Genomic DNA, 26,328 nt, shown 5'->3' on the forward strand with positions numbered 1-26,328 from the left:
TTGAGCCTACTGGGACTGATAGGGAAATATGATAAAGTACCTGAATGTAAATCACTTAGGATATAAGTGGTACATAAATAAATAAATAATTTAAAAAAAACCACCTTTCAAATGGTAAGGGCGACAACCTGCTTGGTGATAAAATGGAAGAAACTGCAGATGAGATTAAAAAAATACACTGATATTATAATAACTTTATCTAAACCACATACTTCTCAATCTTTATCATCTAGAACAGGGGCATCCAACCTTGGCCCTTGCCAGATTGGGTTTTCAGGATTTTCCAAATGAATATGCATGAGATCTATTTGCATACAATGGAAGCAGTGCATGCAAATAGATTTTATGCAGATTTATTGGGGAAATCCTGAAACCCAACTGGATTGCAACCCTTGAGGATAAGCACTGTAAAGATGCTAGAGCAAACACGGTCCCTTTTTAAGGACACAGTTACCAAGGCGCAAAATCTATATATACCACGTATCAACAAGGGATCCAAGAAGAAAAAGAAGGTACCGGCGTGGCTCACTGTAGCGGTGAAGGAAGCGAACAGGGACAAGAAAACTTTGTTTAATGAATGGAAAAGGTCAAAAACGGATGAAAAATGGAATAAGCACAAACAGCATCAACACAGGTACTATAAGGCGGTGAAAGGGGCCACAAGAGATTATAAGGAAAAAATAGCCAAGGAGGTGAAAAACTTCAAGCCATTCTTTCAATATATTAAGGGGAAACGACCTGTAAAGGAAGCGGTGGGGCCGTTGGATGACCGAGGAATGAAGGGAGTGCTAAAGGAGGACAAAGCCATCGCCGACAAACTGAACACATTTTTTTCGTCTGTGTTTACAGAAGAGGATATATGCAACATATCGGAAGCTGACAGGCTATACGCGGGAAACGACGATGGGAAACTGACAGGGTTGGCAGTCAGTCTAGAAGAGGTATGCCGGCAGATTGATAGGCTTAAAAAGGACCGGATGGCATTCATCCGAGGGTAATCAAGGAACTGAAAGGGACTATAGCTGAACTGCTTCAACTAGTAACATAGTAACATAGTAGATGACGGCAGATAAAGACCCGAATGGTCCATCCAGTCTGCCCAACCAGATTTAATTTAAATTTTTTTTTTTTTTTTTTTCTTCTTAGCTATTTCTGGGCAAGAATCCAAAGCTTTACCCGGTACTGTGCTTGGGTTCCAACTGCCAAAATCTCTGTTAAGACTTACTCCAGCCCATCTACACTCTCCCAGCCATTGAAGCCCTCCCCTGCCCATCCTCCACCAAACGGCCATACACAGACACAGACCGTGCAAGTCTGCCCAGTAACTGGCCTAGTTCAATATTTAATATTATTTTCTGATTCTAAATCTTCTGTGTTCATCCCACGCTTCTTTGAACTCAGTCACAGTTTTACTCTCCACCACCTCTCTCGGGAGCGCATTCCAGGCATCCACTACCCTCTCCGTAAAGTAGAATTTCCTAACATTGCCCCTGAATCTACCACCCCTCAACCTCAAATTATGTCCTCTGGTTTTACCATTTTCCTTTCTCTGGAAAAGATTTTGTTCTACGTTAATACCCTTCAAGTATTTGAACGTCTGAATCATATCTCCCCTGTCTCTCCTTTCCTCTAGGGTATACATATTCAGGGCTTCCAGTCTCTCCTCATACGTCTTCTGGCGCAAGCCTCCTATCATTTTCGTCGCCCTCCTCTGGACTGCCTCAAGTCTTCTTACGTCTTTCGCCAGATACGGTCTCCAAAACTGAACACAATACTCCAAGTGGGGCCTCACCAATGACCTGTACAGGGGCATCAACACCTTCTTCCTTCTACTGACTACGCCTCTCTTTATACAGCCCAGCATCCTTCTGGCAGCAGCCACTGCCTCGTCACACTGTTTTTTCGCCTTTAGATCTTCGGACACTATCACCCCAAGGTCCCTCTCCCCATCCGTGCATATCAGCTTCTCTCCTCCCAGCATATCAGCTTCTCTCCTCCCTTCCTATTATTAATCCCCAAATACATTACTCTGCATTTCTTTGCATTGAATTTTAGTTGCCAGGCATTAGACCATTCCTCTAACTTTTGCAGATCCTTTTTCATGTTTTCCACTCCCTCTTCGGTGTCTACTCTGTTAAAAATCTTGGTATCATCTGCAAAAAGGCACACATTTCCTTCTAACCCTTCAGCAATGTCACTCACATACATATTGAACAGGATTGGCCCCAGCACTGAACCCTGAGGGACTCCACTAGTCACCTTTCCTTCCTTCAAGCGACTTCCATTAACCACCACCCTCTGGCGTCTGCCTGACAGCCAGTTTCTGACCCAGTTCACCACTTTGGGTCCTAACTTCAGCCCTTCAAGTTTGTTCAACAGCCTCCTATGAGGAACTGTATCAAAGGCTTTGCTGAAATCCAAGTAAATTACATCTAGCATATGTCCTCGATCCAGCTCTCTGGTCATCCAATCAAAAAATTCAATCAGGTTCGTTTGGCACGATTTACCTTTTGTAAAGCCATGTTGCCTCGGATCCTGTAACCCATTAGATTCAAGGAAATACACTATCCTTTCTTTCAGCAACACTTCCATTATTTTTCCAACAACTGAAGTGAGGCTCACCGGCCTGTAGTTTCCTGCTTCATCCCTGTGACCACTTTTATGAATAGGGACCACATCTGCTCTCCTCCAATCCCCAAGAATCACTCCCGTCTCCAGAGATTTGTTGAACAAGTCTTTAATAGGACTCGCCAGAACCTCTCTGAGCTCCCTTAGTATCCTGGGATGGATCCCGTCTGGTCCCATCGCTTTGTCCACCTTCAGTTTTTCAAGTTGCTCATAAACACCCTCCTCCGTGAACGGCGCAGAATCTACTCCATTTTCTCGTGTAACTTTGCCAGACAATCTCGGTCCTTCTCCAGGATTTTCTTCTGTGAACACAGAACAGAAGTATTTGTTTAGCACATTTGCTTTCTCCTCATCACTCTCCACATATTTGTTCCCAGCATCTTTTAGCCTAGCAATTCCATTTTTTATCTTCCTCCTTTCACTAATATATCTGAAAAAAATTTTATCTCCCTTTTTTACATTTTTAGCCATTTGTTCTTCCGCCTGTGCCTTCGCCAAACGTATCTCTCTCTTGACTTCTTTCAGTTTCACCCTGTAGTCCTTTCTGCTCTCCTATTCTTGGGTTTTTTTATATTTCATGAACGCCAACTCTTTCGCCTTTATTTTCTCAGCCACTAGGTTGGAGAACCATATCGGCTTCTTTTTTCTTTTGTTTTTATTGATTTTCTTCACATAAAGGTCCGTAGCCATTTTTATCGCTCCTTTCAGCTTAGACCACTGTCTTTCCACTTCTCTTATGTCCTCCCATCCTAACAGCTCTTTCTTCAGGTACTTTCCCATTGCATTAAAGTCCGTAAGTTTGAAATCTAGGACTTTAAGTATCGTGCGGCCGCTCTCCACTTTAGCCGTTATATCAAACCAAACCGTTTGATGATCGCTACTACCCAGGTGAGCACCCACTCGAACATTAGAGATACTCTCTCCATTTGTGAGGACCAGATCCAATATCGCTTTTTCCCTTGTGGGTTCCGTCACCATTTGTCTGAGCAGAGCCTCTTGAAAGGCATCCACAATCTCCCTACTTCTTTCCGATTCCGCAAACGGAACATTCCAGTCCGCATCTGGCAGGTTGAAATCTCCCAACAGCAGAACCTCCTCTTTCCTTCCAAACTTTTGGATATCCACAATCAGATCCTTATCAATTTGCTGCGATTGAGTCAGAGGTCTGTAGACTACACCCACGTAGATAGAAGTTCCATCTTCTCTTTTCAGAGCAATCCATATCGCTTCTTCCTCTCCCCAGGTCCCTTGCATTTCGGTCGCTTGGATATTGATCTTTACATAGAGAGCTACTCCTCCACCTTTATGACCATCTCTGTCCTTCCTAAAAAGATTATATCCCGGTATGTTTGCATCCCGTCCATGTGATTCACTGAACAATGTCTCTGTGATAGCAACAATATCTAGATCTGCCTCTAATATCAGGGCTTGCAGATCATGAACTTTGTTGCTTAAACTGCGAGCATTTGTGGTCATCGCTTTCCAGCTATTTTTCAGCGATAATCTCCTTTTTCGTATGGATTTTTGTGTCGTTTCACTTTCCGTTGCAATACTAAGAAATGAGTTGCTGATATTGCTTATGTTGCAGCCTTTACTACTATCACATCTTTTCTTTTGCCGGGGGTGGTCTCTATAATTGTCCTTCGTACAAACACCACCCCCACCTTCTAGTTTAAATGCCTAGAAAAATATTGTCTAAATTTCTCTGCAAGGTTTCTTTTTCCTGCTGTAGTAATATGTAGCCCATCAGTGCAATATAGCTTCTTGTCCTTCCATGTATTTCCCCATCCTCCTATGTACCTGAAGCCTTCTTGATGACACCAGGCTCTGAGCCATCTATTAAAGTCCTCTGTGTTTTTCACTCTTTGCTCTCCTTTTCCATATGCAGGCAGTATTTCAGAAAAAGCTAAAGTCTTTACAAAAGGTTTCACGTCCTCACCAAGCTCCCGAAAAGCTTTCTGTGCTGCAAGTGTGGAGTTGTTGGCCAGGTCATTTGTTCCCAGATGGATAACAACATCAGTGTTAAAATCCTTAGTTTCTTCCTTAATTATAGTCAGTATTTGCCTTGAACTCCTGGTAGCTGAGGATCCTGGAAGACATTTCACTATTTTGGTCTCCTCGCCCTCTGTTCCAAGGTTAATGCCTCTGATGATGGAATTCCCCAACAGTAATAGTTTTCTGTTTTGGGCTTTTTATTTGTACTTAGGGTGCTCTTGTTCTCTTGAGTTACCTTCATTGGTTCCAGTCCCACCTCCCTTCTGTTTTCCTGAGTATCGCAGTGCACTAGTGGAGCGAAGGAATTCTGTAGAGGTAATATTAGTGAAGGAGGATGTTTCTGTGTTACATGTCGCAGTCTTCCTGAGCCTACTGTGACCCATTTATTCCTGGGCTATTTTATTCTTTGAGGTAGAGGTGGTAAGTTGGTATGATTTTGTGGAGTGACGGAAGCTGCTTTAATTGTATTCAATTCCTGTTTAAGTTTGCCGAGCTCCTCCTTAATACTGGCAAGTTGAAGACAGATGGGGCAAGCCTTAAGCCTCCAAATAGTATGTCTTGGAATTAAAGCACCACAGTGATTGCATAGAATAAAGGTCATCTTGATTGGTTGTGAAGTCCTGATTATATGGGTCTCTATATATGAATAGTGGTCCCTGGGGTTGGTGGGACTATAAGTCTTACCCTTATTCCTATGAAGGGAAAGTGAAAGAGGAAATAAGATTTAACAGAGGAAAGAGAAGGGTTTATTTTTTTGTGTTTTTTTTATATTTTTTTTTTTTAGTAAGAAACAGGGAGGAGAAGAGAAATTAAGCAGATATAATGCTGAAAACCAGTTAAAAGAGCAGAATATGAAATGCTGAGTAACTTAGCTTTTAGAAGTTCACAGGGCAGCCTTGTTTCAGCAATGTCCCAAAGATAATGCAATTAACCTTAGAAGTAAAACAGAGCCCCTCCCTTCTTCACCTAATCAGCAGAAAACAATGGCTGAACACTAGTAAGACAGAAATATAGGCTCTATACCACCTAAAACACAGTATTTTAAACAAAAATGCAGGTTCTATCAGTGCTACCCTAAAACACAGGATTTATAACAGGATTTTCCCTACTTTAGTCACCCTGAGCCACAGGCACCAGGATTTAATTAGAGTTAACAAAGTCTTACCCTTTTTCCTATGAAGAGGAAATAAGATTTAACAGAGGAAAGAGAAGGGTTTATTTTTTTGTGTTTTTTTATATTTTTTTTTAGTAAGAAACAGGGAGGAGAAGAGAAATTAAGCAGATATAATGCTGAAAACCAGTTAAAAGAGCAGAATATGAAATGCTGAGTAACTTAGCTTTTAGAAGTTCACAGGGCAGCCTTGTTTCAGCAATGAAACTAATAGCCAATCTGTCGATCAAATTGGGTTAGGGTGGCGAATGTTACGCCGATATTCAAGAAAGGTTCAAGGGTGATCCTTTGAGCACCTTGACGGACACGACCTGATGAGGACCAGCCAGCATGGCTTCAGCAGAGGAACATCTTGCTTGACAAACTTGTTGCACTTCTTCGAGGGATGGATAGACAAGGGTGACCCAGTCGACATTGTATATCTGGATTTTTAGAAAGATTTCAACAAGGTTCCGCATGAACGACTACTTCGAAAAATTGCGAGTCATGGAATCGAGGGTGAAATACTCACGCTGATTAAAAATTGGCTGGCGGATAGGAAACAGAGAGTGGGAGTAAATGGACAATACTCGGACTGGAAAAGCGTCATTAGTGGAGTGCCGCAGGGTTCGGTGCTTGGACCTGTGCTCTTCAACATATTTATAAACGATCTGGAAATTGGTACAACGAGTGAGGTGATTAAGTTTGCGAACGATACGAAGTTATTCAGAGTAGTGAAGATGCAGGAGGATTGCGAACATCTGCAATGTGACATAAACACGCTCGAGAAACGGGTCGCGACATGGCAGATGAGGTTCAACGTGGATAAGTGTAAGGTGATGCATGTCGGTAACAAAAATCTTATGCATGAATACAGGAAGTCTAGGGCGGTACTTGAAGAGACCCCTCAGGAAAGAGACTTGGCAGTACTGGTCGACAAGACAATGAAGCCGTACGCGCAATGTGCGGCGGCGAAAAGGGCAAACAGAATGCTGGGAATGATTAAGAAGGGGATCACAAACAGGATGGAGAGGGTTGTCATGCCGCTGTACCGGGCCATGGTGCGCCCTCCCCTGGAATACTGTGTCCAGCACTGGTCGCCGTACATGAAGAAGGACACGGTACTACTTCAAAGAGTCCAGAGAAGAGCGACTAAAATGGTAAAGGGGCTGGAGGAGTTGCTGTACAGTGAGAAATTAGAGAAACTGGGTCTCTTCTCCCTTGAAAAGAGGAGACTGAGAGGGGACATGATAGAAACATTTAAGATACTGAAGGGAATAGACTTAGCAGATAAAGACAGGTTGTTCACCCTCTCTAAGGTAGAGAGAATGAGAGGGCAGTCTCTACAGTTGAAAGGGGATAGATTCCGTACAAACGTGAGGAAGTTCTTCTTCACCCAGTTAGTGGTGGAAAACTGGAACACTCTTGCGGAGGTTGTTCTAGGGGAAAACACCCTCCAGGGATTTAAGACAAAGTTGGATGGGTTCCTGTTGAACCAGTACGTAAGCAGGTATTTATTTATTCAATTTTCTATACCGTTCTCCCAGGGGAGCTCAGAACAGTTTACATGCATTTATTCAGGTACTCAAGCATTTTTCCCTAGTCTTTGACCTGGAGGCCAACGCGGGAGTGGACTCCTAGGCATGAAGGTCTGATCCAGCTGCGGCAAATTCATATGTTCTTATGTTGGATAATCCTAGTCTAGAATATATTCTGCCTCATCCAGACATTCCTATTTTAATAACACCAAAAGGCTTTACAATCATTCTTCATCATCTTCCAGGCCTGCTCCTCAGTAACCTCATGAAAGACAACAAAGGACACAAAATCAAAACCTCAACATCAGTCCACACAGCAGTCATCCTTTTGACTCCTTTCTAGAGAAAATTGCCAACATTTCCCTGCTTCTTCCTCCCAATTTCTCCATCAGAGGCAGATTGCTCAACTTTCATCAACATTGGACTCTTATCATAATGGATTAGTGGGTGCTTTGAGCCATCATTTAGGCTATGCCCTGAGCTTGTTCAGAGCTTCCAAACCACCCACCATGAGTTCTTTCAATTCCCCCAACTATTCTCCTTCACCAAGATCTCTCAGCTGTTCTCCAACTAAACGCAAGAGCCTGTCCCTCTCAAGGGGGGAGGGGGGGACACAGACTGAGGGTTCTACTCAAAGTATTTCCTAATACCAAAAATGACTGGAGGCCTTTGGCCTATTCCAGACCTCTGGGGCCTAAAGAAATACTTACTGAAGAACAAGTTTCGCAAGGTCTATCTCTATGGAAAAAGGCAATTGGCTATGCTCTCTAGATCCAAGAGAGGCCTACATTCTTGCCCAGATAGAACAATGCTGGATTTTTAAATTAAATTCAGTTTATCCTAATGGGCTTAATAAAAACCTGGAGTGGCAACATTTTTATTACTTCAACTGAGCAATATATTTTTTGAACAGGTGGTGGCGCTATTGAGATTATTTGTAGTTAGATGTTGAACATTGGGCAGGAACAGATAATTCAGCCCTTCATCTTTAAAAGTAAATGTGCTTTGTGCACGCACTGACGCTCTGTGGAATCACTAGCTTAAAAAGAGGGCATGTTGCCGTGTTTGCTTGGGCCAACGTGGTTTTGGAGTTTTGAAAAAGTTAACATAAGGCAAAAAGATTGGCTTGTGTTAGGACTAGTACTGTTTGACTTAATTTAATTTAAGGTTCTAACTTTTAGCTCTTGTTTTAGCGTTGCCTAAGTCACTTCCCTGATGCAGCAGGTGCTACAGTTCTGCCCCGCGAAACAAAGGCCTTGTTGAATATTGATTATAAGCAACGGAGCCAGTTTGACACAGGATGTTTGAGCTAAGTACCTTGTACAATATATGAAGAATTTTTTGTTTGAATCATCACAAGTTTGAATGAATTGAATGAACTTAATGTTTTGCTATGAATTGAACAGCAATTTAAAATGAACTGTGGGCTTATTTCAGCCAATGTAACTTCGTTTTGAAATACTTTTTAACATTCCAGCACTTTTTTCTTTGCACTTTCTGCTCTTTTTCTATGAACTTTTAGCTTTTTTAGTCTTTCAAGCACTATAGCACTTTCAACTTTGATGAGTTTAAATGAAATGTAGGATTGTTAAGTTTAAAATAAGGAGTTAAGATATACCTGAAACATAATGAAATAAATTGAAATGCAAGAAGATAATTAAATTGATACTCTAACAGAAGTTGGTCTCGAGTCTCAAAAAATGATATGCTGATTCTTAAATTAAAATTTTAAATTAAATTAATTTAAAATAGACTATAAGTTATATGTTGATTCTCTACTAAATTAATTAAAATTAGATCAAAAGTTATGTTATTTAATTAATTAAAGTAATAAAATAAATATTTTGGTAGGGAGGTGGGGAATTAGCCTGTGATGTTATAAGGAGGCAAGAGATTAATTCATTCTTCTCTTGAATAGTTCCAGCTGGAAAGATTTACTCCTAAGTCTGAGGCATTTCCCCGTAATAGTTAATTAATAATTGAAATATTTTAAACAATTAGATTTAAGGTTTATAGTAAATTTTAATAAATAGCTTTGGAATCGGTGTGTCTTTTTTGAGTTCTGTGAATGTTTTTTGTTATTTGTTTATTGTCTAATTATGATCACATTTCACCATATCTACAGCAATTGCATTGGTTACCAGTCGCCTTCAGAATACAATATAAAACAGTAATGATCTGCCATCAGTTCTTGTATGGAAACATTCCAGAATTGTTTAAAACGAACATGTCCAGCTATACACAAAACAGATCATTATGTTCTGAAAATTCAGCTTTACTGAAGATGAATGTATATCCAAGGGTTGTTGAGACTGGTAAAATGACTGGGCAAGTCACTTAATCCTCCATAGCCCCAGGTACGTTAGATAGATTGTGAGCCCACCGGGACAGATAGGGAAAATGCTTGAGTACCTGATTGTAAAACCGCTTAGATAACCTTGATAGGCGGTATATAAAAAAAACCCTAATAATAATAATAATAATAAACTTGACTTTCTGCTGTGCAGGAGTTAAAAAATGGAACTCCCTTGTGGGCCAAATACGAAACTGCCATGAAAAGGGTATGTTTAGGAAATTATTCAAGATGCAGCTATTTGTAGATGCTTTCTTCTAGTCTTGAACTTATCTTTTTCGAGTTCACTGTGTCTGTTGCTAGGTCTCTGCTTTTGCGTAGGCTGCATCAGGGCAAGGGATCCAAATACACAGTGCCCAAACTTCACACTCACTCTCAGCGGCAAAGATAGCCGCGGGTCAGGACAGCCTCATTTTGATTCAGTGTCAGAGGATTTATTTACTACCTGAGTGCTTTAGCTGTGCTGCCTTGAAGGAGAGCCAAGGCAGCTGCCGCCAGCGCCACTCTGTGAAGGCCTCCTCCTAGCAGCTGCCGCTCTGCACTGCCGCACACGCCTAAAACCAACTCCTCCTGGCAGCCGCCGCTCCGGCCTGAAACCGACACCGCGGCCTGCAGGCGCCGACAGTGGGCTCGAAAGCGGAAGCGCTGAACAGCTGAAAGAGCAGGCGGAGGGGTTCCCATCTGCCGGTGCCCGTCGCGGAGCAGAATGTGGGACCCGGAGGAGTTCACACAGCACTGGCGAGTGGAGTTAGCGGGCGAGGAGGTTCTTGCGATGCAGCTGCTCTCCGTCCTGGCCCTGCGTATGCCCTCCGCCGACAGCCGCCTGCCTCAAAGCCCTGCTCCCAGCAGCCGCCTCTCCGCGCGTCCTGGAGTCCTGGTGTAGTAAGCGCGCATGCGCACTCTTGCCGGCACAGCACAACAGAACAGGGATCAGGGAAGCACGCGGTGAGAGTGTGCATGCGCGCTTAGCGTTTTATTATTATAGATGCAGCTATTTGTAGATGCTTTCTTCTAGTCTATAATTACCTTCTTTTTTGGCAAAGCTGATGAACTGTTCACGTTCTCCTTTATTATGGTTTTAGTTTGTAATAATGATTTTTAAAAATGATTTTTAAGGATTATCTGTATGTCATGCTGATTATGTTTTTAAATTATGTATGTAGTTCTGTGAACCATTTAGTTATAAATGGTATAGAAATTTAAAAAAATAAATAAAAATAAAATAGTGGGATGTAGCAAAGCAATCCTCGATATGGTGGGCCTCCGCAATTGCTCCCAAGAGCACAAATGCCTCAAATGCTGCATCTGATTGCACTGCAACGTCCAGACAATAAAGTTTAGTAAAAGTATGACTTTATGACCCAAGTTCTTATCCAACAGATTTCCTCAAGGGAGAAGCACAGGGATTCTGCCCATGAAGTAGCCACTGCATGATAGAATGAGCTTTCAGAGAAACTGGAGGTAGTCTATGATTAAGAAAGTAGGTTGACCCAATTATTTGTTTGATTCACTGAGCAACTGTAACTTTGGAGGCTGCGTTCCCCAGGGTCAGACCTGAAAAAGGTACAAAAAGATGATCTGACCATGAAAATCATTAGTGAATTGCAGATATTGCTGAAGAACCTGACTGACATCCAGAAGCCTTAAAGAGCAAAATTCCTGTCTATAGTCTTCCTCCTGAAAGGACAGCAGAAAAAGTGCCTGATTCAAAAATTGATCTGGTCAAAAAAATCTTAGTAGCTGGAGCAATTACTTCCAAACTTGTACTTATGCTCAGCACTCAAAACACACTTATAAACAGCACAGCTACACATTATTGAGCAACACAGCTACAGTTTTTATACAAAGTTTGATCTTCAGAAGCCTCAGAGGTGACAAGTTTCACACGAACCACTCTGCCCATGATTCACTTAAATGTTCATAGGATTCATATGTTACTTGATTAAATTCTCATGAAACACCAAAACCTTTCTGGAAAACAATCTTTCACAACATCCCATATTCAAAAGGAACTTAGCTTAAGAAAGATGTACCTCTTATTAGAGACTATGGCCAGATAGCCTGTCATGGACCATGTTTCGCTCATGCTGTGTCAAAGGCTGGTTCCAAATTTCTAGAAGACGCCATATACTCAGAGTGTTATGGCATCTTTCAGAGGACACACAGATGAGCCAGTCATCCAGATAGGGATGGACTCAATTGCTCTCCTACATGAGAATGGCCACTACCACTACCATGAACTTGGAGAAAGTCTGTAGGGCTGTAGGAAGGCCAAATGACAGAGCCTGAAGTTGAAAATGCTGCCCCATAACTTCAAAGTGGAGAAACCGTTGATAAGAAGGCCAAATTGGAATAAGCAAATATGCCTCCTTGAGGTCTAACGCCATCAGGGACTCTTCCTGGATGGACTGCAGCGATGACTGGACTGTTTCCATCCAAAAATGCTGCACCTTAAGGGACTCATTAACTCTTTTGAGGTCGAAGACTGGGTAAAAGTACACTTCTTTCTTCAGAATGATAAAATAAATAGAATACCCTCCCTGCACTCAGATCCACCAGGGACTGCAAAGTTAAAGTCACTGACGTTCTTTTGGAAGATGTGGCGTCCAGAGACTCCAAGAAAAAAATCTGAAACAGGAGAGGATAATTCTAATTTGTAGTCTTCTCAAATAATGTCCAACATCCACTGGTTTGATGTAATTTTGGCCTGCTCTGTAAAAACATGGGACAGCCGTCCCCAATGCTAATGATGGAGTGAGCCGAGACCCTATCATTGGGAAGGTTGAGTAGCTGGGCAATCGATTGTTTGTTGACATGAAAGGACTGTCTTTGAGACAATCTAGACCAAGGTTGGGGAACAAGGGCTGCAATCCAGTCAGGTTTTCAGGATTTCCCCCAGTGAATAAGCATGAGATCTTTTGCATGCACTGCTTCCATTGTATGCAAATAGATCTCATGCATATTCATTGGGGAAATCTAGTTGGGGCAATCCGACTGGATTGCGGCCCTCGTTCCTCACCCATGATCTAGACTTTTGAACAAACAATGCCTTCCCCAGCCTGTAGTGTTTGTTATTTCTGAAGTGAAGGTGCAGCTGGGAAGGTTTAAGGAACATCTTAGTCCTGTCCTCTGGTAACATCTGGGATTTAGAATCTCCAAAGTCCTTGATTAGCTTCTCCAAGTCCTCCCCAAACAATAGCTTACCCTTAAAGGGAAGCTTCACTAGATGTTGCTTAGAGGCAGCATCAGCCATCCATGTTAGAGACAATGGAAATGCCATGGTGAATGGCCGAATTTTGGGAGGGGGGGGGAATAGGGTGATAAATAGTGACTTAACAGGTCAGAGAGGGAAAGGATGGTATTGCAGAATTTGGTGGTTGAGCAGTTGAAGGGTAGAATTAGAACTAGGCAGTGTCCTTTCTATTTCTGGTATAGGAGTGGTGGAGCACAGCAGGAGATTGTATAAGGATGTTAGGGTAAGGAACTTAAAGACGAAGGAGTCAGAGGGGTCATCAACCTGGATATTGAAGTCACTGAGAATGAGAGAAGGGGATGAGGGCTCGAGGAATGAAGAGAGCCAGGAGTCAAAGTCTGTGAAGAAGGAAGAGTGGGATGTATTGGGGGGTCATAAGAACATAAGAATTGCTGTTGCTGGGTCAGACCAGCACTTAAAAGAACTGTGATCTTAACCCCCACAACTGGGTCTCCCCTTGGCTAGGTGAATGAACGCCCCCCCTACCATCCCCATTTTGCAAGACCATAGCACTGCATGAATGATTTTATGGTGATAATACTAAAAAGAAATTTTAAAACCATCCAGGAATATAAAACCTTTGAAGTTAAAATGATGAAATATTTTGATACCTACCAGACAAGACTTAACAAAGATCTGGATTTTCTATCACATTACAAACCATAAAATTATGATGCTTTGTCTCTCACTGATTACCCATCCATCTCTCCGTTTCTTACCCTCACTCTCCATCCAATCTCTACTTTCCCCAGGAGTGTCATTGGTATGCTTTTATGTTTTAAATGTATTCTCATATGTCATCTTTTGCCTATTTCTGATCTGAAGAAGATATTGCCTTCAACAGCTAATCAAAAAATGTATTAAGTTAGTCCAATAAAAAAGGTTAGGCAGACTAGATAGAAAAATGAAAACATATAAAGACCATTTAGCCTATCTAGTCCACCTAACCATGCCATCTACTACCCCCTCCTCTCCGTTAGAGATCCAACATACTTGTTATAATCTTTCTTGAATTTGAGTACATTTTGGGGCTCCACCACCTCTACTGGAAGGCTGTCCAAACATTCACCACCCTCTCCATGAAAAAGTATTTTCTTTGTTTTAACTTTATTACCTTTAAAAGTGGGCTAATACAGCTACCACACACTTTACTCATAAAATACAAGAGAAATTGAACATATCCTGTTATGATCAATTCAATTACCTTCTCCACTTTCTAACATTTATGCAATAGTATAAATACAGTTGTGACTTACCAAACAGGATGTATTACAGCAGGGTCCGTCACTGCAGTGAGCTCCATTAGCTAGGGAACACTTTTTACAGCAGTCCACAAAGCATTCCTAAAGAATACACAGCAGAATCTCAGTTAACCGGTATTCAATTAACCAGCACTCTCAACCAACAGGCAAAAAAATTGTTGGCAGAAAAAAAATTGTCTCCCGCACTCCTCAGACAACGTTCAAAGTGGTGCTCCTGACCCAACAATCCCCCTCCCTCCCTCCAGCCCCAGAGGCATCAGCAGCAGCCATAAATCTCCCCTCCTTCAGCTCCCTAAGCATTGCGGCAGCCACAAATCTCCCTCTCTCTCCGAGGCAGCAGAGCCGGTCCTGTCAATCCTCTCCCTCCGTTCCTGAAGCATTAGAGTCAGTCCTGACAGCCCCCTCCCTCCATTCCCGAAGCAGAGAGTCCTGACAAACCCCACTCCCTCCCTCACCCGAAGCTGTAGCAGCAGTCGGCGAGCAGAAGTGCTGGTAAACAGGCTGCTTCCGGCCAGCCCTGGCAGGGCCTTTCCTCTCCAGTGTCACTTCCAACACAGCAGAGAAAAGGCTCTGCCTGCGCTGGCCAGAGGCTGCTTGTTTACTGGCGCTTCCTCTGCTCGCTGCTGCTACAGCTTTGGGTGAGTGAGTGAGGGGGGAGGAGGGTTTGTCAGGAGTTTCTGCTGCTTTGGGAACAGAGAGAGGGAGGGGGCTGTCAGGACCAGCTCTACTGCTTTGGGGAACGGAAGGAGTGGGGGAACAGAAAATGGAAGAGAAAGGGGTAAGAGAAAGTAGGAGAGAAAGAAGGGAAGAAGAGATGCTGGACCTACACATTGAAGGGGGCGGGATAGAGTGAAGTGGGAAGGGAGACCAAACTTATTTTTACAGTAACCCTCAAGCATCCAGAAACTACAGTTATCCGGCATCCACCAATCCCCATGGGTGTGGGATAACCGAGGTTCTACTGTACAACAATATTATGAACAGATTCTTACATTTCCCTTCTCTAGCACCATCATACTCCATTAAGTTAGGTAAATCAAGTTACTTATTTGTAGAAGGTATTCTCTGTAAATGCCAGGATACAAATCCTCAAAGTTTAGGTGATGTCACTGACAGAGCATATGTAAAAAAGCTTCGCTAGTTCAGCAACTTCTAGAAGCTTTTTTTATTGCTCCACTGTGCCTCCCACTTTTGCGCACAACCTCAGTCTTTAAAGTGAGCAAGAGCAGAATACATCTCTTTGGGGAGGTGAATGCATATATGAAGACATGTATCCTGCTATCCAAGGAGAATATCTGCTATAGGTTAAGTACTTTGTTTTTCTCCATGGACAAACAGGATAGCAATTCCTCACAGCATCCTTCAACAGTCAAAAAAAAAAAAAAAAGGAATGCATATCCAAGGTGCTGCAAAAGGCAGAAACAAACATATTTTGGGTGGAAACAAGACACTTTGTATTTTGTTTTCTCTTTTTGGGATTTAAAAGAATTTAAAAGAAATGGGTCTAGGAGTGGAAAGGAGTTGAACTCTAATCCAATAGTGGAGGCAATTTCTCTAAATGGGTTAGTTTTGCGCATACCAAGACAGGAATGAATCTAATTTCTAAACTATGGTATAGTGCGGAGAGATGTTTGTGTTTCACCTTTATAAATTTCCTCCATGGAAGCTGGTCTCGAGTGGGCTACTGACACAGCAAGAGCTCCAACATTAAGAGCTATGGCATGACTTTCTAAAGTCAAGCCTACCTGGGCATAAGTGGATGAAATGCAGTCCACTAGCCAGTCAGAAAGTGTTTGGTAGTGTGGCTTTGGTACTACTGAGGGAGATGGATGCTTGAACTTTAGGCTCCTCTCCCTTGAACGGTAAAATAGCAGTGAAAGTAGTAAGTTTCTTCTTTAAAATGACAGTGACCTGAGTCAGTTATAAAGCAGAGGGTAAGCTAATGAAGAAGGCAAATAAGTAATGTATTTTTCTTTGGTTCTGTGTTTTTTTGAGGTGTCTGAAATTTAAATTACTTGACACTGGATCATTTGATTTTACTCCTTTAGAGCCAATAGAGCTATAAATACTTATTTACTGAGCATCTGTAAATAAGCAGCTAGAACCACTTATTTCTCAAAGTTTTATTAGATAAACCACAAAAGTGTGAGAAGGGGTATCTTTAACTACCTGAGGAATCCTTTGAAGTGCTTATTTTTAACTGCTTTGTTCTTATTGCATGTGAAGCCAATGTACCGTATATACTTGAATATAAACTGAGATTTTTGGGCCATAATAATGTGGTTTCAGTTTATATTTATATTTCCTGAACCTGTTGCAGGCCTCCACTAGGCCTACTGTAAGACTTATTGGTACAATGGTGGGCTGGGACAAGAGGGTTTTCTTCCCACCTTCTGTCCTGGCTGACTAACAACTCTCACCTCCCTTCTCCCCAACTCACGACAGTCAATCAAATAGCGGCCCTTAACAGGGCAGGAGAGTAGGAAGATTACTCCTGCCCCGGTTCACAGCTGGACCACCAGGGATTTTAAAGGTATGCTTTTAACTAATCGGTGTAGCGGGAGGGAGGGGAGTGTTGTTAGAGTCGGAAGGCACAGGAGGCAGGAGGAATCCCTCCTGTCTTAGCCCACTGTTGGTCCACCAGGGATTTTCAAGGTATGCTTTTTACTCATTGGGCAGGTGGGACGGAAGTGAGAGTTGTTAAAATCAGCCAGGATAAGAGGTAGGAGGGATCTATCCTGTCCCCTCCCATCGCTGGACCATCAGGACTTACTGCAGGCCAGGTGGAAGCTTGCGAGGCATCAGGAGAGAGGAGAGACAGGGTGCGGAACCAGGCAGTTGGGCGATAAGGTCTCTCCCACCACCATCAGGGTAGCCACTGCTGCTACCTGTTTAAAGGTTAGATCTTTGTCAGCAGCATGACACATACGCTGCTCACACCAGCCCCACAGCCCTTCCATTCTGACATAGAAGTTGTGCTAGAAGGAATAGTGTGGGACTGGTGTAAGCAGGGTATCAGTCATGCTGCATGGTGAAGATTTAACCTTTAAATAGGTAGTGGCTGTGGCAGCCATGATAAAGGCGGAAGGGGTAGTTTGAGAGACCAGATGGCTTGACCGCCTTGGCAGGAGATATGAGATTGCTGGTCACCAGGGGAGTGGGGTGTATGGGAATAGTCGAGTCTTTTAACTTGACTATAAGCCAAGACCCTGATTTTTGGGCCCCAAAATCTCAGTTTATAGTTCAGTATATATGAAATATGCCATCCTACCTGCAAATACTTTCCAGCTCAGGAAAAAATTTCACCCATTACTCAGTTTCTATGCATAAAAGACATTAAATATAGGTGGAGTTTTCCTTTTGCATTACTATTAGCATTCAAAGGGGAATGTCATCAGTTCACTGACTTTGAGACGCTAACAAGCTTTGCCTGTGATCTTGGCCAAATAATTTAACTTAAAAATTCTTTTTTTTTTAGTTCAAAGAGTGCATATTGGAGATTTAAATAATGTTTGTTCATGTCCTTGGGGACATTTACTAAGAAAGAGTGTTTTAAACAACATACCAATATTACATTCCAGATAGGAACCATCCTGAACTGGTTCAAAGACTTCCTACAAAACAGACAATATCTTGTTTAAAAAAACAAAGCGTTATAAAAAAACTGGCAAGCATTCTGTGGCGTACCACAAGGATTACTATTATCACCAGTCCTCTATAACCTTTTCATGAGCTCACTAGGCCATATCAAATTCAACAACAATGAATGCATATTCTTATACGCAGATGACATTCTTATACTCATCCCAATTAATCGTGACTAATGATACAACACTGATAATATAAAATAGAATAGACAAAATACAGACCTGGGCCACATCCAACAAACTCAAACAAAACTAAAGTTCTATGGTTTTATAACACTGTACATACAGTTCCTCTCACTGTAACTCTAACTTCAGGACCCAAACTAGATATCAACAAGACTTCCAAGGTCCATGGAGTCATACTCAACTCCATCCTATCATACAAATCTCAAGTATCTAACTTAAGGAAGAAAACCTACAATATGAGAAGTCTAAGACTTATCAGATCCTTTTTTCAAGACTGCCTTACTAACACAAATGCTTATACTGTCCTAGCTGGATTACTGCAACTCCCTCTATGCGGGTCTAAACTCTACTCTCATGAACAAACTACAGATGAGTCAAAACACATCAATCAGACTAATATTCAAAGTACAACAATTTGACGCTGTCTCACCTTACTATAAGAACTTACACTGGCTACCTGTCAAAGCTCTTATCACCTTCAAACTATCATGTATAATGTTCCAAATCCTATAAGCAAAAAATGCTGAACCATTCAAACTTATTCATCAATTCCCGGTCAATATCAGCCAGAAAACTAGAATCACTTCCACTATACCTTCCATCTCCCAAAGGGGTTAAATACAAATGAACATTCAACTCACTCTTCACCTATCTTGGCACCAAGACCTGGAACAATCTCCCAATTGACATTAGGATGGAAGATTCTGAAAAAAATTAAAAACTCTCTTCTTTGAAAGCATACACATCATAGACAACTCACTCGAAACACCTAGTCACTAAATCCCATATTCAAGTGCTCTACCAGTACAGTCATAGAACCTCTATTCTCCCTTCCCTATTACTCCATTCACAACTCTGCCCTCCTCAAACTGCTATAATATAGCATATACATTCTGTAATTCCTTATATAGGCAGTTCCCAAGTTACAGACGATGACTTAAGAACGACTCGTACTTAAGAATGCGGTTGCACCTTCATTTGATTTCACTGAGCAGTATTTCTAGTGGAATAGACTGTTATACTTCTCCTGTAGCAGATTCAGGAATGATGCATGGCCACATTAAGAATAGTCTGTGGTTGTGCATGCTGTACCTTAAAGCAGTGTTTCTCAACCTGTGGTACCCCAGAGGGTATGCGGTCCACCTGCCGCCAGGGATCTCTCCCTGCCTCTTCCACCCACTGAAACTGCAGCCATGTCTGATTTTTCCCTGCCTCCCCTCCCCAACCCGACACTGCTACCCTCCCCACAACGCCCCCCCCCCCCCCCCCGGACAAAGCAACAGGGACAGGCCAGGCACGAGCAGTGACTGTACAAGAGGCTGGCCAACAAGCCTTTTCACCCAATGTCAATTCTAACATCGGAGAGGAAGTTCTGGACCAGCCAATCACTGCATGGCTGGTCCAGAACTTCCTCTCTGACGTTAGAATTAATGGTGTGGCTCCTCAGTTCAGTAAGCCAGCTAAGAAGCCAACCAGGGGAGATGGGCAGGTTGTCTCCTCCTGTCTTCCTCCTGTCCTTGGATAACACCTGTTATGGTAAGTAACTGTGCTTTATACCAGGACAAGCAGGCAGCATATTCTCACATGTGGGTGACCTCCAAGCTAACCAGAATGGGATGGTGGGAGTGTTGGCCTTTAGGAAAATAAATTTTGTAATACTGACTGGCCGAAGTGCCCATCCATCAGGAAAAAGATTCCAGACAGTAATGTGAGGTGAATGTATGAACCAAGGATCAAGTAGCAGCTTTGCCAATTTTGTCAATAGGGGTAGATCTAAGGAAAGCTACTGAAGCTGCCATAGCTTGAACCTTATGGGTTGTGACATGACTCTCCAGTTGCAGCCCAGCCTGAGCATAACAGAATGATATACAGGAAGCCAACCAGTTGGAAATCGTTCTCTTCGAAATAGGATGCCCCAACCTGTTAGGATCAATAGAGATAACAAGTTGAAGAGATGGTCTATGAGCCTTTGTCCTGCTGAGATGATAGGTCAAAGCTCGCTTGCAATGAAGAGCTGTTTCTCCTGAGTGAGAATGAGGCTTAGGAAAAAATACTGGAAGCACAATCGACTGATTGAGATGAAATTCAGTGATGACCTTTGGTAAAAACTTTGGATGTGTGCGAAGAACCACTTTGTCTGAGCTTGTCTGCTATGGAACGCAGTGAAAGGTGGATCTGCCTCTAAGGCTTGAAGTTCACTTACTCTTCTGGCAGAAGTGAGTGAAATGAGAAAAATAACTTTCCAGGTAGATACTCGAGATGAGCTGTAGACATTGGTTTGAATGGAGGCTTCATCAATCTGGTAAGCACCACATTGAGGTCCCAGACTACTGGAGGTGGCTTGAGAGGTGGTTTAACATTGAAAAGACCTTACATGAATCTGGAGACAAGAGGATGAGTAGTGAGAGATTTACTCTCAACTGGTTGATGAAAAGCTGCAATAGCACTGAGATAGACTCTAAAAGATGTAGACTTGAGTCCCGAATCAGACAAATGAAGAAGTTAATCCAAGACTAGTGAAACTGAAATGGATTTTGGATCATAATGATGAAGAAGACATCAAGAAGAAAAACGAGTCCACTTTTGCTGATAGCATTTTTGAGTGGCTGGTTTCCTGGAGGCTTCTACAATAAGTTGAACAGGCTGAGAAATGTGAAGATCAGTCAAATCAGCCTGAGAGATACCAAGCTGTCAGGTGTAGAGACTGAAGGTTGGGGTGTAGAAGTGCACCTTGACTGCGTAAGAAGAGATGGAAATATCGGCAGATGCATTGGCTCCCTGGGCCACCAAGGAGCTATGAGAATCATTGTGGCGGCCTCCTGCTTGACTTTGACAAGAGTCTTTAGAATGAGAGGAGTAGGTGGAAACACGTAGAGAAACTTGCATGTCCAATTCAGCAGAAATGCATCCGCCTTCATAAAAGAGATGAGTATTAGAACTAAACAAATATAGAGTTATAGAAAAAAGGAATAAAATTATATATATAAAAAACTATAACAAATAGACCGATGAAGATTTTGGTGCTAATGAAACTGTGAATTAGATCTACACACAGCCTGCACCGCTGAGGTCTTAAAGCGGGTTTAAACTGAAAATATCTAAGGTTGCTCGAGGTTTTTGATATAAGCTGAGTGAACCAGATACTTCCTTAACTGAAGGACAGTGCTCACGAGATGTTGGAAACCTTTCAACTTACGAGAAGGAATATGTTTTTGATATGCAGAAAACTGCTTCATGAGATGTTTCAAGTAGCATGAGAAATAGAAATTGTAGTTGACAGCTCTATTAACCAATATGGAATTTTGGTAGAGCCGTTAACCAAATCTGTTGATAGTGTGGCCCTCCCTACTAGGAGGAACTAGGAGTAGATTTTTTCAAAGTAGACTCCACTACAAGGGATTGATGAGGGAGTTGAAATTTATCAAATCCCAGGAGAGAAATGATCTTATACAGAGAATCCAACTTTTTGGGTGCCACCGGCACCGAGAGAAGCAATTCCCAATTTTTGTAGAGTCTCTCTCAGAATCCCATACAAAGGAAGCTTGAGCATGTCCCTAGGTGGTTGATTGTAATCCAGTTTCCAGAAACTCCTCACTGTATTTGGAATCAGCCTCCAATTTCACAGAAAGATCCTTTCCCATTTGTCGAATAAATTGACTAAATGAAAGTTTTTCAGTGGGAGAAGAAGCTCTATCTGGAGAATGTCTCAGAGATTTCAATGCAGGAGAATCATCAGCATCGGTAGTAGAAGGTGGCGGATCAGGATCAGAGTCATCCTGTAGATCCGAGTCCTGCAGAAGAGAAGGAGAACGATGCTTCAATTGGTGCCGGTCCAGTGTCGGAGTCTTCGAATGTTTTCGTTTTCGGGACCCTTTCCGGACTTCATGGAGCTCTTATCAGAGTGTCTGGAATATGACAAATGACGTTGAGTAGATGGGGACCGGTGCTTGGAAGAGCGATGCTTTGGTGCCAGAATGGCAGGACTGGATCGACGTTGAGAGTCCTTGGAATGCACCGATGAAGCATCAACGGCACAGAGGTCCTGGCAATGTTAGGCACAGGCTGGGCTGGTAGCAGAGTAGTCAGTGTTGGTAGAAGCAATTGAAATTGGTCCCCGAGCTCCTCTAGAAGCAAAACATCTGGCACTTGAGGCTTTGTTGCTGGTACCACAGTACTGCGACACGTTCCGAAGAGGATGACTCCAATGACAAAGCACCTATACAAGAGGTAGACCCTGTATGTAGGGACCCATATTTGAAGGAAACCTTTAAATAGGTAGTGGCTGTGGCAGCTTGCCCTTAGGACTATGATGAACAGCCTGACACTCCAAGATCAAGTGTAAGTGATTCCTCCAGATCCAATAAGGGGGAGCCCCAGAAGTCCAAACTGAAAGGATCTCCTTTTTACCCAACACACCCAGCTTCCTCATAAATTGGTGAGGGTCCCAAGCAGGAAGTTGAAACACTTCATACTTATCTAATAGCAAACCCGCAGCTGAAAAGGGCAATGAGCAGTGAAACAAAGGCTCAGCAAAAATTAGAACCCTCCTCCAAAAGCATTTAGCTGACGGACATAATCAAAGCACATGAAAAAATGAATGGGCCTGCTGAGAACATTTTTGGCAGTCAGAAGAAGTGACATAACCCGAATGAAAGAGCTGCACCTGTGTAAAATATGCCCGGTGGAGAGTACAGAATTGGCACTCCCGCAAATCTGCATTAACAGAAATCCCCAGAATCCGTTTAATCAAAGAAAGAAGGTAATTTGAATCCAAGGGCATCCCCAAATCCCGGCTCCAACGAGAATGCAATGCATCTCTATCTGTCTACCCCAGCATACGATAGATATCTCTAAACAGCCCAGAAACCGTAAACCTGTCCTCCAGATAAGGTGCCAGGAATTCTTGAAATTTAACCTCAAATGGAAATTGGAAATCAGTGCGAGACAGGGACCCCACATAGTGTTGAAGTTGTTTGTAGGCTAAGAAATCTCCCATAGTTAAATCACAATGTTGACGAAGAGAGGACCACGATAACAGGGAACCCTCCTCTCCCATCACATGAGAGGAGGGTGAGATCATGCAACAACATAAGGCGGAAACTGGCATTATCCAAGCCTGGAGAGAATTGCAGATTCCCTGAAATAGGCACATATTTAGTAATTCTAGGATTACTACCCCACGACTTAAACAATGCCATCCAAATGATACACAGAGAAGAAAGAATGAGATTACTTTTCAAATGAGTAAGAAGCAGCCCCATGAGGGTCTGCAATAAAGAAAAAACATGATAGGGTGTAAAAAAAAAGCTTTTTCCAGAGTCTTGGGAGTAAAATCTTGATGGTCGCCAAACCACTCTCCCAAATGGTGCGCTAAACAAGTCAAATAATAAAACTGCAGATTGGGCAACCCCATACCCCCTGAGCCCAGGCATCCAGCATAAAATTAAAACACCATAAACACCATCTTTGGCTTCTTCCCCCCCCCCCCAAGAAATCGGGACAATAGTGTATTCAGCTTCCGAACATCATGTTTCAGAAGTTACAAAGGTAATTAAGAACATAAGAAGTTGCCTCTGCCGGATCAGACCAGGGGTCCATCGCGCCCAACAGTCCGCTCCCGCAGCGGCCCATCAGGTCCATGACCTGTAAGTGATCCTTTGTCTAAAACCCTTTAATCCCCATTTTTCTTCTATCTATACCCTTTCATGATCCTAGCTCTACCTCTATCTATATCCCTCAATCCCCATATCCTTCAGGAACTTGTCCAATCCCTCTTTGAATCCCCTTAATGTACTCTGTCCTATCACATCCTCCGGAAGCGCATTCCAGGTGTACACCACCCTCTTGAGTGAAGAAAAATGTCCTAGCATTGGTTCTAAACCTGTCCCCTTTCAATTTCTCCGAGTGCCCCCTTGTTCTTGTAGTTCCCAATAGGCTGAAGAATCTATCCCTTTCTACCTTCTCTATGCCCTTCATGATCTTGTAAGTCTCTATCATGTCTCTTCTGAGTCTTTGCTTCTCCAGGGTGAAGAGCCCCAGCCTTTCTAGCCTCTCTGCATATGAAAGGTTTTCCATACCTTTTATCATTCTTGTCGCTCTTCTCTGAACCCTCTCAAGTATCTACATGTCCTTCTTTAGGTACGGCAACCAATATTGGACACAGTACTCCAGATGTGGTCGTTACATTGTGCTGTAACATGTAAAGCTACTTGGGAAAAAGAATCATGCCAAATAGTTGAATCCTACCATGAAGAGAAATAGGTAAAAGGGACCACCACTCCAGACACTCCTCAGTATAACAAAGTAAGGGCTCAAAATTACACCTATATAACAAGAACGTGTTAACAGGAAGCTGGATACCCAGATAGCGAAAGGAAGTCACGACCCACTGCAGTGGGAAAGGGCCCTGCCAAGGGTCCTTGACCACCGATGATGTGGCCAATGTTAATGATTTATCAAGGTTCAATTTAAAACTTGAATAGTCTCCATATTCTGAAAAACTCTCCATCAGGTAAGAAAAAGATTGAGCAAGGTCTGTCAAGTAAACAAGGAGATCATCAGCGAAGGCGGATATTTTAAAAGTAGAGTGCCCAATCTGGACCCCTCTAATATCGACATGAGACAAAATTTCCCTTATCAAGGGGTCCATCGTAAGCGCAAAAAGTAGCGGGGAGAGTGGGCACCCCTGCCTCGTACCCCAGTAAATATCAAATGCAGGAGAACAGAGCCATTTGCCCAAACAAAGGCACGAGGGTGGCTACAAAACGCATGGACAGCATCCTGAAAGTAGCCCCCCAAACCATAATGATCGAGAACAGAAAACAAGAAATCCCAAGATACCCTATTAAAGGCCTTTTCGGCATCAAAACTTATCAAAAGAGAGGGAGTTTGAGACCCTGCCACATATTCCAAAGTGAGCAGATGAGATAAAATATTTTTAGTAATGGTACAGCCCATCATAAAACCCACCTGAGGGCTAGCAATCACAGAAGAGAGGCACTTAGCCAAACGATTTACTAAATTTTTTAGCAAAAAGCTTGGCCTCCACATTTATTATTGATATAGGGCGATAGGAAGAGGACACCTCTGCATCTTTATGCAGCTTTAACAACACTATTACTTGAGCCATCTCTAGAGATGCCAGTAAACAACCCCTGTGTATAAAAGCATTAAAGGTTTGAGCTAAAATAGGAGTCAATGATTCCTGAAGTAGTTTGTAAAACTCCAGTCGGAATCCATCAGGTCCCGGTGCTTTCAGTAGTGCACCAGTCTGAATAACAGACACCACATCAACCGATACTGATCAGACACCTTGGGCAGGGATAAACTATTCAAGTAAACCTTACCATACAGCAAATCTGATGGCTTTGAATATAGCAATTGATAATACTTATAAAACAAAGTATTTGATCATGGCCCTGAGCAGTAAAATTAATTTTCGTCTGCATCTCTTTTCTTATCCATCCTCCTCTCTGTGAGCTCTTAGGCTACTTCTGCCTCTCTTCCCTTTCCTACCTACAGAAGTTTGATCATGTTACAACTTCCTATCGACTTCTACACTGGCTGCCGATGGAGGCACGTGTGAAATTCAAGTTTGGTTGTTTTTGCTTCAAGGTATTTTACGGCTTAGCCCCTAAATATATAACAGACCTTTTCTCTTTCACAATCAACAGACATAGGAGAAGCTCACATCTGAACTTTGTTTCTCCACCGGTTAGAGATTGTAAATTTAAAAGTCATCACCAACATCTTTTCTCACATCAAGCAGCATTATGGGCTAAAGATCTGGAACAACTGCTCGTGCCTACTACTTACAGTGAATTCAGGAAACGCCTAAAAACACATCTGTTCCTGAAGTACTTAGGTAACTGACCTATACAATCTTAGTCCTCAACAAGTGATCTTTAGAACTGTTATTCACTAACTCTGAACTATGTTTGTTCCACTCAATCTGTAATACCTTTTAATCATTGTAAACCACATAGAACTTCACGGTCCTGCGGTATATAAACTGTTGTTATTATTATTATTTATTATTCAAGGTTCAAGGTTTATTAATATTTGATTTATCACTGAATCTGTTTACAAAGCGATGTACATAAGTAAAAGAATAAAATATAAAGATACAAATTAAAACTCAGTCACGACAATTTTAAGACAAGACAAACTTGAATTGGGAGGAAAAAAGGGGGAAAGATTACTTCTGTTATATATAGAAAAACAAATAAGGGAACGGGGATAAGTAAAAGATTAAAAAACTAAAAAATTTTTAATAAAGAGTATTAAAAACATCTTTAAAAAGATGAGTTTTCAAAT

General features: G+C 42.3%; 1 protein-coding gene across 1 annotated transcript in view; it reads right to left on the reverse strand.

The window, feature by feature from the left end:
* Positions 1-26,328, reverse strand: part of ADAM23 (ADAM metallopeptidase domain 23) — a 727,231-nt gene that overhangs the window by 140,979 nt on the left and 559,924 nt on the right. The window contains 1 exon segment of the mRNA XM_033945744.1: positions 14,174-14,260. Coding sequence (XP_033801635.1) covers positions 14,174-14,260 — 87 coding nt within the window.

This window comes from Geotrypetes seraphini, chromosome 5 (assembly GCF_902459505.1).
Source record: "Geotrypetes seraphini chromosome 5, aGeoSer1.1, whole genome shotgun sequence".
Classification (NCBI taxonomy): Eukaryota; Metazoa; Chordata; class Amphibia; order Gymnophiona; family Dermophiidae; genus Geotrypetes; species Geotrypetes seraphini.